We start from the raw sequence: 17,203 nt of genomic DNA, 5'->3' as shown, positions 1-17,203 counted from the left end.
GAGTTTTGCAAGTTTCCCATCATGCATTGTAATGGATTTAAATAAGTGTCATTTTAAGTTTTTCTATTGTTCTTGGACATATTTTATAATATCCACAAAGTTCAGTAAGCAGGCTGAGTTGACATTTTTTGTTGGTTGCTTTTTATTGTTTTGTTGTTTTATTCACGGCATGACTAGGGACGGTTGTTTGGGTTGGGTCATATAAGTTTATGCTGTGCCAGTTCAAACCACAATTCATGGTAATTTACTTTATTTACTCACGTTGTCCACAAAATGGAGGCAAATGTTGCTGCTTGTTAGTCAGTTATAGTCCGGAAACTCCCAGAGTCTTTATTAAAGTCATGGTGTCTCGTGGGCCAAACATAGTTTGGACACCCCTGCTTTGGTGGTTTTCTTTTCAACCAAAAAAGCTTTTAGCTTTTAGCTGATTAAACTACACCAGACATTTTAGTATGTGGCCAGGGCCGGCCTATGGCATAAACACAAGATCATGGTCTGGGATTTTAGAAAGATTTGAACACTTTGTTTTTTTCTTTGTTTTGAATCCCTCAAATCATCAATCCTAAAAGTTGCTGTCCAAGTTCAATAATAATGTTGTTTGAGTCAAATGAGGAGCGTGTAACACCACCTGCACCTCCTTGCAACGATATGGTCCGTTCCTCCTGGTAGAACTTGTCACTGTTTACTCAACACAGACATGTTGTTTACGTTTCACTTTTGCATCTCAAACACATAATTGTGATGCATCCAGGGACCCTGGGTTAAAGTTTGAAAAACCTCTCTAGTTTTTAAACACAGTGAAGTAGATGCATTAATATTAACTACAATAATGATTTATTATTATCCAGTAATGAAAAATCCTACATTAAAACCTCTAAAGGCCTTAGTGGCCACATGCGTGGACAGCACCTTTTAGCTCTTATTTCCAAAATTGTGTACACTACTGAATTGGGGTCTTATGGCCTCTTATGTGGACACTTATACTGCCATCTGGTGGTGTCAGAAGAGTATAACATACAATGGAATTTGGAAGAAAAAAAAGTGTAAAACTAAAATTTTGCATGTCACTACACATGAAGTACACGTTTGTGTACTAATGGACTAAGTACATCATATTAAAAGATGATTTTTAGTTTTCAATCTAATTAGGGTCTAATAAGCCCAAATAGCAAAGAGAAATTAAAAAAAGCATGTAAACAAACAGCTTGGGCCTTAAGAGGTTAATCAACTCATCTCTACTTTACATAATAATGTAAACATGACAGATTGTATGATTATTAAAACTCATGACCTCGACAGGGACAAGCGGTAGAAAAGGGATGGACATTATATTTGTCTGCACTATTTTGTATATGTATATATGTGTGTATATATTTACACTTGGGTGAATGTTGTCTGTCTATCTGTGTTGGCCCTGCGATGAGGTGGCGACTTGTCCAGGGTGTACCCCGCCTTCCGCCCAATTGTAGCTGAGATAGGCTCCAGCGCCCCCCGCGACCCCGAAGGGAATAAGCGGTAGGAAATGGTTAGATGGATGGAAGATATACAGTAAAGTTATTCCCAGTTCCCAGCAGCCCTTTTAGCTGTGATGTTTGTCTCCCTCTAGTGGCGAAGTTAGAATTCTTCTACAGTGTCAACATAATCCTCTGGCTATTATTTGGACTCAACGCCTCACCTTCATCAATTACATTGTTAATACAGCCCTCGTATTGTATTTCTGGTGAACAAACGTCAACGTACTTTTGATTAGTTTGTGATAATGCCGCTGAAATGAAACTTGTGTTGTACAGGAGGTTCAAAAAAGAAGTCAAATAGCGAAGTATTAGTGTTTTAGTACAGCCCTTATTTGGACTTTCCGTCCGTGCGTGCACTTGTCATACGTCATCACGCAGGGACAACCCGCCAGGTGAACAACTGATTAGACTACTTCCTGTGGTGAGGTAGGACAGCCATGTGACTCACCTCCCGCATGTGATCATAGCATGAACAATTATAGTACAGTACTAAGACTATAGTGGTCATAAACAGTTAGCTTCTGCAGCAGGGTGCCCAAAGTGCGGCACAGGGGTCATCTGTGGCCCGTGGCTCGTTTGTCATTGGCCCCTAGGCACATTACAAAGAACTAAACAAACAAAAAAACAGCAAAATTTGGTAAAACAATAAGAAGTACAATTGGAAAAAGCCAAAATGTTCACATTTGCCAATAATGACAACAAAAAGCTTTGTCTTTAAAAAAAATGTATATGTATGTATATATATATATATATATATATATACACACACACATATACGTGTGTATATATATATATATACACACACATATATACGTGTGTATATATACTGTGTGTGTATATATATATATATACACACACATATACGTGTGTATATATATATATATATACACACACACATATATATATACACACATATATATATATACATATATATATACACATATATATACATATATATATACACACACATATATTTATACATACACGTCTAAATATATATATATATATATATACACATATATGTACATATATATACACAGATATGTATATATACACACACACATATATATATGCATATATATACATATATATGTGTATATATTAGAGATGTCCGATAATATCGGCCTGCCAATGTTATCGGCCGATAAATGCTTTAAAATGTGATATCGGAAATTATCGGTATCGGTTTCAACCCCCTGATTTTCCCGGGAGACTCCCGAATTCCAGTGCCCCTCCCGCAAATCTCCTGGGGCAACCATTCTCCCGAATATCTCCCGATTTCCACCCTGACAACAATATTGTGGGCGTGCCTTAAAGGCACTGCCTTTAGCGTCCTCTACAACCTGTCGTCACGTCCGCTTTTCCTCCATACAAACAACGCGCCGGCCCAGTCACATAATATATGCGGCTTTTCACACACACAAGTGAATGCAAAGCATTATTGGTCAACAGCCATACAGGTCACACTGAGGGTGCCCAAATAAACTACTTTAACACTGTTACAAATATGCGCCACACTGTGAACCCACACCAAACAACAATGACAAACACATTCCGGGAGAACATCCGCACCGTAACACAACATAACCACAACAGAACAAATACCCAGAACCCCTTGCAGCACTAACTCTTCCGGGACGCTACAATATACACCCCCCGCTACCACCCCAACCCCGCCCACCTCATATGTATATATATATACACATATATATGTATATATATATACACATATATATGTATATATATACACACACACATTCAGTATATATATATATATATAGACACTCATACATATATACGTTAGGTCAGGAAAAAACAAGAGGCTATATCATCCCTACAAGCCTGTTTCACAGGTTTGCCTGCTCGTCAGGGGATTTTATAAAATTCGTCAGGGCACTCCCTGACGAGCAGGGAAACCTGTGAAACAGGCTTGTAGGGATGATATAGCCTCTTGTTTTTTCCTGACTTAACGTATATTCCACTCTACCCTGGTATTGAGTACTGTATAACGGATAAACCACAGAAACCTCGACTCTATATATATATATATATATATATATATATATATATATATATATATATATAATGTGTATATATATGGGTCGCTGTGATGATCTGTTGCCCGGATCATGTTTTGCTTACTTTAGTATTTCCTCAGTTGTTGACTTAGTTCTGTGTCTGCTCCCGGGTTTGTTTTCCTTGTTGCCGCGGGTGCTGATTATCGTCACCTGCCCCTGATTAGCGGTCGGGACGCTCACCTGCTCCCGGTCACTAATCAGAGAGCTATTTAGTCCTGCCTCTCGCCACACCCGGTCTGGCTGTTTTGTCGCGTGATTATGTACTAGTCCTTTCCCCCAAGATGCAGATGGACGCTCAGGAGCAGCGTGCAGGTAGGAACGATGTTTATTACCATAACTAGGCAAGAATACATCCATTTTTATACATATATATATATATATATTGATGGCAATTATGTCACCCCAAAATAAAAAAGACAGGAGTGCAATGCATGCTGGGAAGTCCTTTCCACCCCCAATCACCAACACACAAGCCTTTAATATTCAGCATATTTATTGACAATTGTTTTGAATCTTATTTGAAAGCTGTTTTTAATATTTGGACCACAATATTTACCGTGTGTGTTGTGCATAATGGTGATATTAATGTGCATAATGGTGTTAATGTGCATAATGGTGTTATTAATGTGCATAATGGTGTTATTAATGTACATAATGGTGTTATTAATGTGCATAATGGTGTTATTAATGTGCATAATGGTGTTATTAATGTACATAATGGTGTTATTAATGTGCATAATGGTGATATTAATGTGCATAATGGTGTTATTAATGTGCATAATGGTGTTATCAATGTGCATAATGGTGTTATCAATGTGCATAATGGTGTTATCAATGTGCATAATGGTGTTATTAATGTGCATAATGGTGTTATCAATGTGCATAATGGTGTTATCAATGTGCATAATGGTGTTATTAATGTGCATAATGGTGTTATTAATGTGCATAATGGTGTTATTAATGTGCATAATGGTGTTATCAATGTGCATAATGGTGTTATCAATGTGCATAATGGTGTTATTAATGTACATAATGGTGTTATTAATGTGCATAATGGTGATATTAATGTGCATAATGGTGTTATTAATGTACATAATGGTGTTATTCATGTGCATAATGGTGATATTAATGTGCATAATGGTGATATTAATGTGCATAATGGTGATATTAATGTGCATAATGGTGTTATTAATGTGCATAATGGTGTTATTAATGTGCATAATGGTGTTATTAATGTGCTTCGGACCTGCGGGTCAACAAAAGGAAGCATGTTTGTTTATTTATTTGGAATAATTGTGCAGGTTACCACGGTGAAGCTGGAGTGGATCACGTGTGCCCTTCAAATGTTCCACCCTCTTGTTTCCTTCCTCCCCACACTTCTAAACAAAGAGGGTAATACATTTATTATTCCTGTGGCTTCCTGTTTGAAACACTGAAATGTGGCAAACATCCACACCTTGTGAGACGTTCCACCCGATATCTACCAGGCAACTTTACTTCCATGTTGGACGCACTCACTTGAGTCTCATTTGACTGAAAGCAACACGTTTTTAGAATACATGTGGTATCATGTTTGGTGTTGGTTCTAGTTTTCCTTGGTTTAGTTTACATTTATGTCGCTTCTATTCCTTACTTGTTTACTTTCCCCTGAGCTTTAAACACCAGTTTCTGTTTGATTAGTGTCCCCACCTGCTGCTAACACTAATCATGCTCCCTTTTTATATACCCGTATCGACATTAACTCGACACATGTTCATTGTTTGTGCTGAAAGAACGTAAGGTTCTCTGTTTGAGTTTCAGGTTTGTTGTTTTCACTACTATTTAGGTTTAAGTCTAAAGGCCTTAGTGGCCACATGCGTGGACAGCACCTTTTAGCTCTTATTTCCAGAATTGTGTACACTGCTGAATTGGGGTCTTATGGCCGCTTATGTGGACACTTATACTGCCATCTGGTGGTGTCAGAAGAGTATAACATACAATGTAATTTTCAAAAAAAAAAAGTGTAAAAATAAAAATGTGCATGTCACTACACATGAAGTACACGTTTGTGTACTTATGGACTAAGTACATCATATCAAAAGATGATTTTTAGTTTTTATGCTTGCCTGACAGCACAAATGATACAAAATCGAGCATAAAACACTAGCGTGCTAGTACAAGAGACGCTAACATTTTTCCAAGCTGGCACCTAGTATCAAAAATTCCTGTTGTTTAAACATACATTAGCTTAAAAAAAAGATAGCAAAATATGTTAGCATGCTAGCACGTTAACATGCTTGCCTGACAGCACAAACAATTAAAAAATTGAGCATAAAACACTAGCATGCTAACGTCTACATGTTTTTAACATTTTTCCAAGATGGCACCTAGTATCAAAATTCCTGATTTTACAGTTGAAACATATATTAGCTACAAAAAATATAGCAAAAGACATTAGCATGCTAGCACGTTAACATGCCTGCCTGACAGCACAAACAATAACAAATCGAGCATAAAACACTAGCATGCTAACATTAGCATGCTAGTACAAGAGACGCTAACATTTTTCCAAGATGGCACCTAGTATCAAAAACTCCTGATTTTATTGTTGAAACATACATTAGCTAAAAAAAGATAACAAAAGACGTTAGCATGCTAGCACGTTAACTGTTAACATGCTTAGCACAAACCATAATAACCAGTAATTAATCATGATTAATCCAAATTAAGAAATATGATTAATCAACTTTTTTTTTTTGACAGCACTAAAAAAAAGCATACATTTTCTGAAGGATTTACAGCAGGGGTGTCAAACGTACGGCCCGAGGGCCGGATCAGGCCCGCGAACAGGTTTTATCCGGCCCGCGGGATGAGTTTGCTAAGTATAAAAATTAACCTGAAATTTTTGAATGATAGAAACAGCTGTTCTAAATGTGTCCACTGGATGTTGCAATAGCAATTATTTGTATCTTTGTAGATGATGCTGCATATGAACCAAAAAAAAAAACATGATGTTAGTACAGGGGTCACCAACCTTTTTGAAACCAAGGGCTACTTCTTGGGTACTGATTAATGCGAAGGGCTACCAGTTTGATACACACTTAAATAAATTGCCAGAAATAGCCAATTTGCTCAATTTACCTTTAACTCTATGTTATTATTAATAATTAATGATATTTATCGTTGTGGAAACACTGATCATCTTAATGATTTCTCACAATAAATATATATGGAAACAGATAAATATCAATATGCAACACTTTATTTTTATATTTTCTCTAAGTGCACATTTTTCAAATTGAACATTTTCAAATGATCACTTCTAAGACAGTCTTGTGAAATCACAATATCCCATTTTAACTAGCTAGCCACTAACATTTTTTAACAAATCATGAATTACTTTGCACCATGTTTGTACAAATAATAACTCATGTAAAATACAGAAGTCAACTCTCAAATTTTTAGATAAATCATGTCACACTTTGAACTGGACACCAAATCTGTTATCTGTTTCTTTGTCAGTTAGTGAAGACCAAGTCTTTAAAATATTTTCTTGGATTTTCAAATTCTATTTGAGTTTTGTCTCTCTTAGAATTAAAAATGTCGAGCAAAGCGAGACCAGCTTGCTAGTAAATAAATACAATTTAAAAAAATAGAGGCAGCTCACTGGTAAGTGCTGCTATTTGAGCTATTTTTAGAACAGGCCAGTGGGCTACTCATCTGGTCCTTACGGGCTACCTGGTGCCCGCGGGCACCGCGTTGGTAACCCCTGTGTTAGTACATCAGTCGAGAAAATGATCAAACTACATAAATAATATACTGCAATTTGAGTTTGATATCATTTTGTTATCTTGATAGATTGAAAATGAACACCAATGAGTTGAATGATGAACATTATCACATAATTTATTCAAAAAATATAAATAACGACAAATAAAGTATATATTCTATTAACCGCAACAAGTAATTATAAAAAAAAAAACCTAACATTATGATTTGTACAATTTCAGATTGTGCTTGTTCTATTTTTAAACAAAGAAAACAATCTGAAGTTGTCTTTATTTTTAAGTTATAAATGAAAAATGGGTTATACCTGTATAGCGCTTTTCTGCCTTCAAGGTACTCAAAGCGACAGTATTTCCACATTCACCCATTCACACACACATTCACACACTGATGGCGGGAGCTGCCATGCAAGGCGCTAACCAGCCCCCATCAGGAGCAAGGGTGAAGTGTCTTGCCCAAGGACACAACGGACGTGACTAGGATGGTAGAAGGTGGGAATTGAACCCCAGTAATCAGCAACCCGCCGATTGCTGGCACGGCCACTCTACCAACTTCGCCACGCCGCCCAAGTTATCGTGCCGTGATTTTACCAGTCCGGCCCACTTGGGAGTACATTTTTCTCCATGTGGCCCTCGATCTAAAATGAGTTTGACACCCCTGATTTACAGTTTTATTAAGGGCAAGCAAATTCTATTTTTCTAAAGATTTTAAAATAATTTATATATATGCAATATAAATATGTATATATTTTAGTTACTTTACCCAACGTTTCTACATTTCTGGGGATGTAAAAGGCACCAATTTGGACTAATGTCCATATATATATATATATATATATATATTATTAATTAGAATAAATAACACCTTTTGGAGTAAAATCCAAGTTTATTGTGTGGCAGTCAGGACAGAAGCTAAATGAAGGTCACTTACAAGAAAAAACAAAAATGGCGCCAAAAGTGTGTTGGACAGCCAAGTCACGTGACAGCATTGTAGTTCTCAATCATGACGCGCACATGTGGATGACGCAATATAAACAATATCATACAGGTCAGCGTCAATGCTGGGACTGTGCGGCAGACGCTGCCCCCTAGTGGAAAGGAATTGCAACAACACGCCACCCCGCCTCTCCTCCCTTCTTTCTTTTTGTATTAAGATTTCTTGTACTCGATTCTCTCCACTTTGACGTCGTCGCCGATCAGCTGGTAGACGTACGTCACCACCGTGGACGCCTGGATGTCCATGAGCACGAAGGAGGGGATGATGTTGCTGGAGGGGGGAGGAGAAAAGGGGACACGACGTGACTTTGTGTGGAGGCCATGCAGGCACGGATTTCAACCAGCAGAGGGCAACATTTATTAAGACCAGGAGAATGGAAGCAAAATGACTTGTTTTTCCTTTTTGTCTTTTTGTCACGTTTCTGCCGTTCATAATTGTACATGTGTGTATTACACATACACACATGCAACCCGATTTGTGTACAAAATACTGCTAAAACACGAACTTGTATTGACATATATAATGTAAAGTCCATTATAATTGTTCATGGCTTGGACACCAACATGAGTGTGCGTGGCTGCAAGGCGCCGACTAGTGGCGAGTATGAGGAAGAACACGCTCAACTTATAGACTGACAACTTTTTTACAACTTTGAACCCCTGCAAACACACAACTCTTACAAGCCAATCAGGTTTCTTATTCACACAAATTGCTTTACACATACACACCTCTGATTACGGACACACAACTCTTAAAATGGCAGAACCGTAGCAAAAAGTCATGTGTAAAAAGACAGCCAATCAGGGTTCTTGCTTCACACAAATTGCTTTACAATAGAGCGCAATTTTGAGTTTTGGGGTTCGTTTTTTTTTTTACATCGCAATTTCCACCAGTCCCGATGTTTGGTGAGTTTTGAAGTATTTTAAGGGGGTCAAATTACAGCTCAAAGAGGCAAAAATTAGTGTTTTTAGTCATTTTTTGTCTTGAAGGGGAAATTGCCAACTTCCTGTTGATTTTTGCCGGAAAAAATTAATGAAAAGTAGGTCTAAGTGAGACCTACATAGAGGTATTTGTTTCATGTCTCTACGACATTCGTACTGGGAGTTAGAGGCAGTTTTCTTCCTAGGGGGCGCTAGAGCGCAATTTTGAGTTTTGGGGTTTGGTTTTTTGACTAAAGAGTTTTGTTCGCGTTTTTTTATGTGCGTGTCAAATTTGGTGAGTTTTGAAGCATGTTAAGGGGGGCAAAGTAGTCCGCAAAGCTGCGGAATAATAAATAATAATAATAAAACCTTACAATAACAATAGGTTCCTTTCGTCCCATTGCAAAAGGAACTCCCTTTGGGATTCCTTTGACAATGGTCCTGTGCGGACCCTAATAAAACGCTAGAAATACAATAGGGTCCTCTGTCCCAAAGGGACTCGGTCCCTAATAACTGCAATACACTAATATATATGTAAATAGCATTTTCCATCAGTATGGTCATCTTCTTTGAGCATATTACCGTAAGTTTTGCCCAGTTGACACACGACACAAACATGTACCTTTCCAGCGCAGTGTAGGCCCCGGTGGCGGACCCCGGGTTGATGTAGAACTTGTTCTCGTTCTCAAAGGCCTCAAACTTGTGCGTGTGGCCCGAGATGAGGATGTCCACGTCCAGCTGCCTCTGCAGCAGCGCCAGGCTGGCCATGTCCCCCCACGGGATCACCTGGTGCCCGTGGATCAGCCCGATCTTGAACTGGCCCACCGTCACCACCTTCTGCTCCGGGTAGTTCAGGTTCTGACAGGGCGCACAAAAGAAACGGTTGGAAGTTTTGAAGGGCGTCGTTCGGACGCTAAACGGACCTCGTCGAAGTCCCCGCGGACGATGTGGACGTCGCCCGCGAGAGTCTTCAGGTAGTCGTAGCTCTCCTTGGTGCACAGGTTGCCCGTGCAAAGGATGTGCTGGATCTTCCCCGGGACCAGCAGCTTCTTGAACTTGGCTGGCAGGGTGTTGCACCGGTGGGGGATGTGCAGGTCGCCTAAGACCAGGACCAACTGGTGGAGTCGCAGGCACAAAAGGAGAGGTTAGATGCCCGTCAGTGACACGAGTGGACCAAGAGGGTCTCCGTGAGGCACACCCGAGTTGATTCATCCAGCAGGGAAACACCACCAGGAGCTCCGAGCAGAGTGTTACTTGATTCAACCACGTCCAGGTTAGCTCCGTAGAGTGGGGGAACACAACAAGCCATGTCACAGTCCCTCCAGGATTTTACTTTTTTGTGATTATCAGATTTTTTTCAAGAACCTTGCATCAGGTGGTGAGTTCATTCATTTGTTTTTACTTACCAAAAATCATAGTTGTATTTACTTCCAGCTCCTGCTGGCTCACACAAATATTAGAACTAAATATCACAAGTATTCACAGCCTTTGCTCAATACTTTGTGGATGCACCTTTGGCAGCAATTACAGGCTCAAGTCTTTTTGAATACGATGCCACAATCTTTGGGCAGTTTGGCCCATTCCTCTTTGCAGCACCACTCAACCTCCTTCAGGTTAGGTGGGAAGCGTTGGATGTTTCTACACATTGCTGCATTCATCTTAGTCTAGTCAGGGAGTGTTAGAATAATTATGTATATATTATCACACAATGTTTATGCTTAAGGGCCGTTGCTATAATTTTTGTCAGTTGTGCTGAAGTGGTATTTCCCAAAAGATTGCAAGCCAGTCTGGTATCAGCGTTTGGGTCCAGGAACGGCCTGCTGACTGCCAAGGCCGAACACCGCCGTGACGCAGACAGAGCAGAGACGAGGCGATATCACCAGCGTCAATACATTTGCATTTTTGTATAATCATATGTTGTGTCTAACTGGAGTTGTCGAGATTACCCCCTTCCCTCGGCGACAGCTTCAGTGATGTAAACGGGCATCTCCCAAATAAATAGAGGAAGCATGCGGGCCGGACTTTTAGAACCTAGTTTGGATCTGTAACTAGAATACAGCCCAAAACACGTGTCTCCTCGTTGAGCCAAATTGAACTCCGTCTCTGCGTGATTCCTTGCTTCTCGTCTGTTTAATAGATGTCATCAGTGTTTGAACCTGACAAGGAGGTGACCAAGGACCTGATGGTCACTCGGTTAGAGCTAGAGCATTCCTCTGTGGAGAGAGGAGAACCTTCCAGAAGGACAACCATCTCTGCAGCAATCCACCAATGGTAGAGTGGCCAGACGGAAGCCATTTCATATTAAAAGTTTGCCAAAAAAAGCACCTGAAAGAATCTCACATCTTGTCAAACAAAATTCTCTGGTCTGATGAGACAAAGATTGAAGTCTTTTGTTTTGGAGGAAACCAACCAATACCATCCATGCAGTGAAGTAGGGCTGCAGCTAACGATTAATTTGATAATCGATTAATCTGTCGATTATTACTTCGATTAATAATCGGATAAAAGAGACAAACTACATTTCTATCCTTTCCAGTATTTTATTGAAAAAAAAAATGCATACTGGCACCATACTTATTTTGATTATTGTTTCTCAGCTGTTTATAAATAAATGTTTATAAAAAAAAAAAATTAAAATAATAATAATTGCCTCTGCGCATAGCATAGATCCAACGAATCGATGACTAAATTAATCGCCAACTATTTTTATAATTGATTTTAATCGATTAATTGTTGCAGACCTACAGTGAAGCATGGTGGTGGCAGCATCATGATTTGGGGATGGTTTTCAGCGGCAGGAGCTGGGAGGCTAGTCAGATTAAAGGGAAATATGAATGCAGAGATGTACTGTGACATCCTGGATGAAAACCGACGCTTCCCATCCAACCTGATGGAGATTGAAGAGGTGCTGCAAAGAGGGATGGGTGAATTTGCCCAAAGATAGGTGTGCCAAGCTTGTGGCATTGTATTCAAACACACTGAGGTTGTAATTGCTGCCAAAGGTGTATCAACAAAGTATTGAGCAAATTCTGTGAAGGATTATTATTAATTGCTTTTTATTTCTAGTAACTTTGAAAAATGTAAAAAACTAAAACTTCACATTGTGTTGAATTTTGAGGATAAAAATTAATTAATTCCATTTTGGAATAAGGCCGTAACTAGGGGTGTAACGGTACACAAACATTTCGGTTCGGTACGTACCTCGGTTTAGAGGTCACGGTTCGGTTCATTTTCGGTACAGTAAGAAAACAACAAAATATAATTTTTTGGGTTATTTATTTACCAAATTTGTAAACAATGGCATAACATACATATACACACAGTGTCCATTGCCAGGGTTAATGTAGTCAACATATATAAAATAAAAACTAAATAAGATAAGGCTCAGAATGGTTTCTTAACAAAACCTTTCTACATATAAAGTGCTTTTTTTGATTGATTGATTGAGACTTTTATTAGTAGATTGCACAGTACAGTACATATTCCGTACAATTGACCACTAAATGGTAACACCCCAATAAGTTGTTCAACTTGTTTAAGTCGGGGTCCACGTTAATCAACATTAAACTGCCTTAAGTTGTTGCTCAGATGAAATAAAATGACAAAACTTTCCCTGCGGGGATACAATTGATTGGTCAGACCACTGGTGTCAAACTCAAGACCCCACGGAAAAGGCTGAAAACACTCCATGCAATTGCAGTTTTCCTTCACGCATGATTATTTAATGCATCAAGACACTCCATGCACCTTAGTTTTAAAATAACTCCCACCATAAATATCACGCCATTTTGAAATCCTGGAGGGTCTGATTTGAGTGAGGAGCACAAAGGTGAAGGCATTGAGTGTCTGAACTCATATGTGAACGTACGACATTGAGAACGTCCTTGACGGACACCCTGGCGTCAGACACCCAATAAGAGGCGAGTTGGACGTCAGAGGCGTTTAAAAATCACACAAGAAACAACCACAAACAAAAAGCTTTAGGCTCAAAACACAACGCTCACAAAGAACCTCATCACTCCACTCAGATGTTGGGACTCCAAGTATTATCAGTTTGGACACGCTCATTTGAGGAGAGGGAGCTAAATGGGAAACATTTTTTGCCACTTAAAGGATTTCGCTCTCATATCCCTTGAGTCACCTTTTGACCAAAAAACTGATATTTTCCGCATTTTTTTCCCCCATTTTCTACAAATCAGTTAAATGTATATTACTAGGCTGATATTCGGCCACATAGTTTAGAACAAGTTACCGTATTTCCTTGAATAGCCGCCGGGGCGCTAATTAATTTAAAACCTCTTCTCACTCCTGCGCTTACCAAAAGCATGCGGAATGGGCAAGCATGCGCTAATTATTTTAAAACCTCTTCTCACTCCGGCGCTTACCTTATCATGAAAAGCACATTTAATAAAAAAAAACTTTATTATGGTCTTACCATTACCTATAAATGAGTCCATGTGCAGCTGCTTCTGATCAAAAGCAGTCTTCCTTATCTTTCTTCAGTTTTAAAAGTCTCTCTGTCTCGATGGAGATATTCCTTTAACTATTACCTCGTGCTTCGATTGAAAGTCCAGTTTAGAAAACTGTTTTATTTTAGATATATAATCCTCCATGTTAAAAGTGCAAGCAAACGATCGCTGCTCATGCTTGCTGCTTGTTGTCTTCTTCTGCAGCACCGGTCTTCTGCAGTACCAGTAGTCGCAAGAAGGATCACTAGCGCCCTCTACCACCAGGAGGCGGGAGTCATTTAATGACTCGTATTTGACCCGGCGGAAGTGCCAAGCATGCGCTAATTATTTTACGAAACGAGTTTGACCCGGCTGTAATTGTAGGCAGGCGAATACTATATTCCCGGCGGCAATTCAAGGAAATACGGTAATCTTTAATATGGCACTTTTTGCAAAATGATTCCAAATAGGAGATATTTTGGTCCCCCATTGACTCGCATTGTTACACATATTTCTCAATGTACTGAAAACCTGACATTTTATGATACTTTCACCACAAATACTGAATGGATCTAAGCAAGTCCCGCCCAAATACAAGGACAAATAATTGTGGGTGTAATTACACTCCTCAACCACTAGTTAAAGTGAGACACGTATAATTTACTCATACACAGCAGGGGTGTCAAACTCATTTTAGATGGGGGGGGCCACATGGACAAAAATCTACGGGTAAAATCACGGCACGATAACTTAAAAATAAAGACAACTTCAGATTGTTTCCTTTGTTTAAAAATAGAACAAGCACATTCTGAAAATGTACAAATCATAATGTTTTTGTTTTTTTACAATTACATGTTGCAGTTAATAGTATTCTATCTTTATTTGTCGTTATTTATACTTTCTGAATACATTATGTGATAATGTTCACCAATCAACTCATTGGTGTTCATTTTCAATCCATCACGATTAAAAAATATCAAAATCAAATTACAGGATGTTATTTATGTAGTTTGCTTATTTTATTTTATTTTTTTCTTATAAAATAAAAGTGAGCTTTTGTTAAACCAAATATTGTTTTTTTCCCATATACAACAACCTATCTGGATTCGATAAGAGAATCGATAAGGAATCGGTTCGATAAGAGGATTCGATAATGGGCTCGAACTCGATAATTTCTTATCAAACATCATCCCTATGACTGACTACCGTTTTTCCGCACAAGTCCAGTGTTAGTGAGCCAGGCAAGCCAAAGCCAACGCATCTCTGATCCGCCGTCGGACGAATACACTTACCCGGTGACCGGCCTGGTTGATTGGAGACGGGCAAGCGGGGCGGAGGGACAAGGAGAAGGGATGTGTGTGGATGACAGAATGACAAAAGGCATCATCATCACAAAGATTGGTGGGGGGAGGTGGAAAGAGAGAAAAGCAAAGAGCAAACAAAATGTTGGGAGAAAGGGGGGGGGGGAACTGAAATTAGAAATTAAACATGAATGGACACTTATTGATATAAACAAAACAAACAAAATGTTATTTAACAGTAAGGGGTTTGTCGTATTATAAATCATATGATCGGTGCGGCGTCTTCAGTAATGCGTGTGGTGAAGAAGGAGCTGAGCCGGAAGGCAAAGCTCTTAATTTATTGGTCGATCTACCTTCCCATCCTCACCTATGGTCATGAGCTTTGGGTTATGACTAGAGATGTCTGATAATAGCTGATATTATGATGCTTTAAAATGTGATATCGGAAATTATCGGTATCATTTTTTTATTATCGTTTTTTTATTTTTTATTAAATCTACATAAAAAACACAAGATACACTTACAATTAGTGCACCGACCCAAAAAACCTCCCTCCCCCATTCACACTCATTCACACAAAAGGGTTGTTTCTTTCTGGTATTAATATTCTGGTTCCTACATTATATATCAATATATATCAATACAGTCTGCAAGGGATACAGTCCGTAAGCACACATGATTGTGCGTGCTGCTGGTCCACTAATAGTACTAACCTTTAACAGTTCATTTTACTCATTTTCATTAATTACTAGTTTCTATGTTACTGTTTTTATATTGTTTTACTTTCTTTTCTTTTTTTTCAAGAAAATGTTTATTTATTTATGTTATTTTATTTTATAATTCTTTTTTAAAAAAGGACCTTATCTTCACCATACCTGGTTGTCCAAATTAGGCATAATAATGTGTTAATTCCACGACTGTATATATCGGTATCGATAATTAAGAGTTGGACAATATCGGATATCGGCAAAAAGCCATTATCGGACATCCCTAGTTATGACCGAAAGGACAAGATCACAGGTACAAGCGGCCGAAATGAGCTTCCTCCGCCGGGTGGCGGGGCTCTCCCTTAGAGATAGGGTGAGAAGCTCTGTCATCCGGGAGGAACTCAAAGTAAAGCCGCTGCTCCTCCACATGGAGAGGAGCCAGTTGACGTGGTTCAGGCATCTGGTCAGGATGCCACCCGAACGTCTCCCTAGGGAGGTGTTTGGGGCACGTCCGACCGGTAAGACCCAGGACACGTTGGGAAGACTACGTCTCCCGGCTAGCCTGGGAACGCCTCGGGATCCCCTGGGAGGAGCTGGACGAAATGGCTGGGGAGAGGGAAGTCTGGGCTTCCCTGCTTAGGCTGCTGCCCCCGCGACCCGACCTCGGATAAGCGGAAGGAGATGGATAGAATTGTAAATAATGAACAATAACAGATCAGTTAGCCAAAGCTATATGATTTTGTTAAAATGTCTGATTTAGACAAGACATAGTGTTAATGAATGAGTGCATGCATGAGTGATTAGATCGTAAGTGACAAACATTAAGACGCGTTGCATGCATGTCGAGTCTGGAGTAGCTGCTAGCTTGTTAGCACAGCAAGCTAACCACTTGACAAACGGGGGGGAAAGTCACGTTAGCGTGAAAGTGTCGTCATGCGGACAAAGGTTTGAGCTGAAAGAGCAGTCTGGGGCTGGAAATAAAGACCTAAGAAGTGTTTGTGACATGCTTTTTTTGCTCAGCTGTCATGTGACCGTTGAGCCATCTCGGACTTGAGGCGTCACCAAAAAAAATACCATTGAGCTGAAAAGCAAAATGTCACACTCACGCCTTTTCCGGACAACGCGTAAGGAAGGTGCTGTAAAATCGCCGCAGGAATGGGCAACATGGTGCATTTTTTTAGGGTTATTTTGTAATACTCACCATCTTCTATGCCGCTGTTTGTGCTAGTCAAGTTGAGGAAGCGCCTACGTGCGTGCGGCGTCACCCGCTCAGCGAATCAGAACACGCCCACCAATCCATCAAGCGCAATGTCACACTTCCGTTTAAGCACTTCCCTTTCATGTTGTCAAAATAAAAGCCGCCAGCAAGTGAACATTCGCTCAAGCAACTCCCAAGTCATTTCTCCCCGGGGCGCCACAATCGTGCGTATGTATTTCATAACTACAATTCACGCGTGCGTTCAACAATTTCGTT

The 17,203-nt window shown here is 39.5% G+C and overlaps 1 protein-coding gene across 2 annotated transcripts; it reads right to left on the bottom strand.

Moving 5' to 3' along the window:
* Positions 1-8,222: 8,222 nt before the first annotated feature.
* On the bottom strand, positions 8,223-17,075 carry LOC133641037 (vacuolar protein sorting-associated protein 29). Of its 2 annotated transcripts, none has more exons than XM_062034839.1 (4): positions 16,931-17,075; positions 10,197-10,388; positions 9,896-10,131; positions 8,223-8,623 (listed from the first exon to the last, which is right to left on the bottom strand). In XM_062034839.1, the coding sequence occupies exons 1-4, from the start codon at positions 16,931-16,933 to the stop codon at positions 8,506-8,508; spliced, it is 549 nt and encodes a 182-aa protein (XP_061890823.1). In that variant the 5' UTR covers positions 16,934-17,075; the 3' UTR covers positions 8,223-8,505. The 2 variants fall into 2 exon arrangements, with proteins under 2 accessions (XP_061890823.1, XP_061890822.1); XM_062034838.1 differs by lacking the exon at positions 16,931-17,075 and adding an exon at positions 16,836-16,915.
* Positions 17,076-17,203: the final 128 nt, after the last annotated feature.

This window comes from Entelurus aequoreus, linkage group LG23, assembly GCF_033978785.1.
Source record: "Entelurus aequoreus isolate RoL-2023_Sb linkage group LG23, RoL_Eaeq_v1.1, whole genome shotgun sequence".
Lineage (NCBI taxonomy): Eukaryota > Metazoa > Chordata > Actinopteri > Syngnathiformes > Syngnathidae > Entelurus > Entelurus aequoreus.
This window is presented reverse-complemented; position numbering and strand designations above follow the sequence as displayed.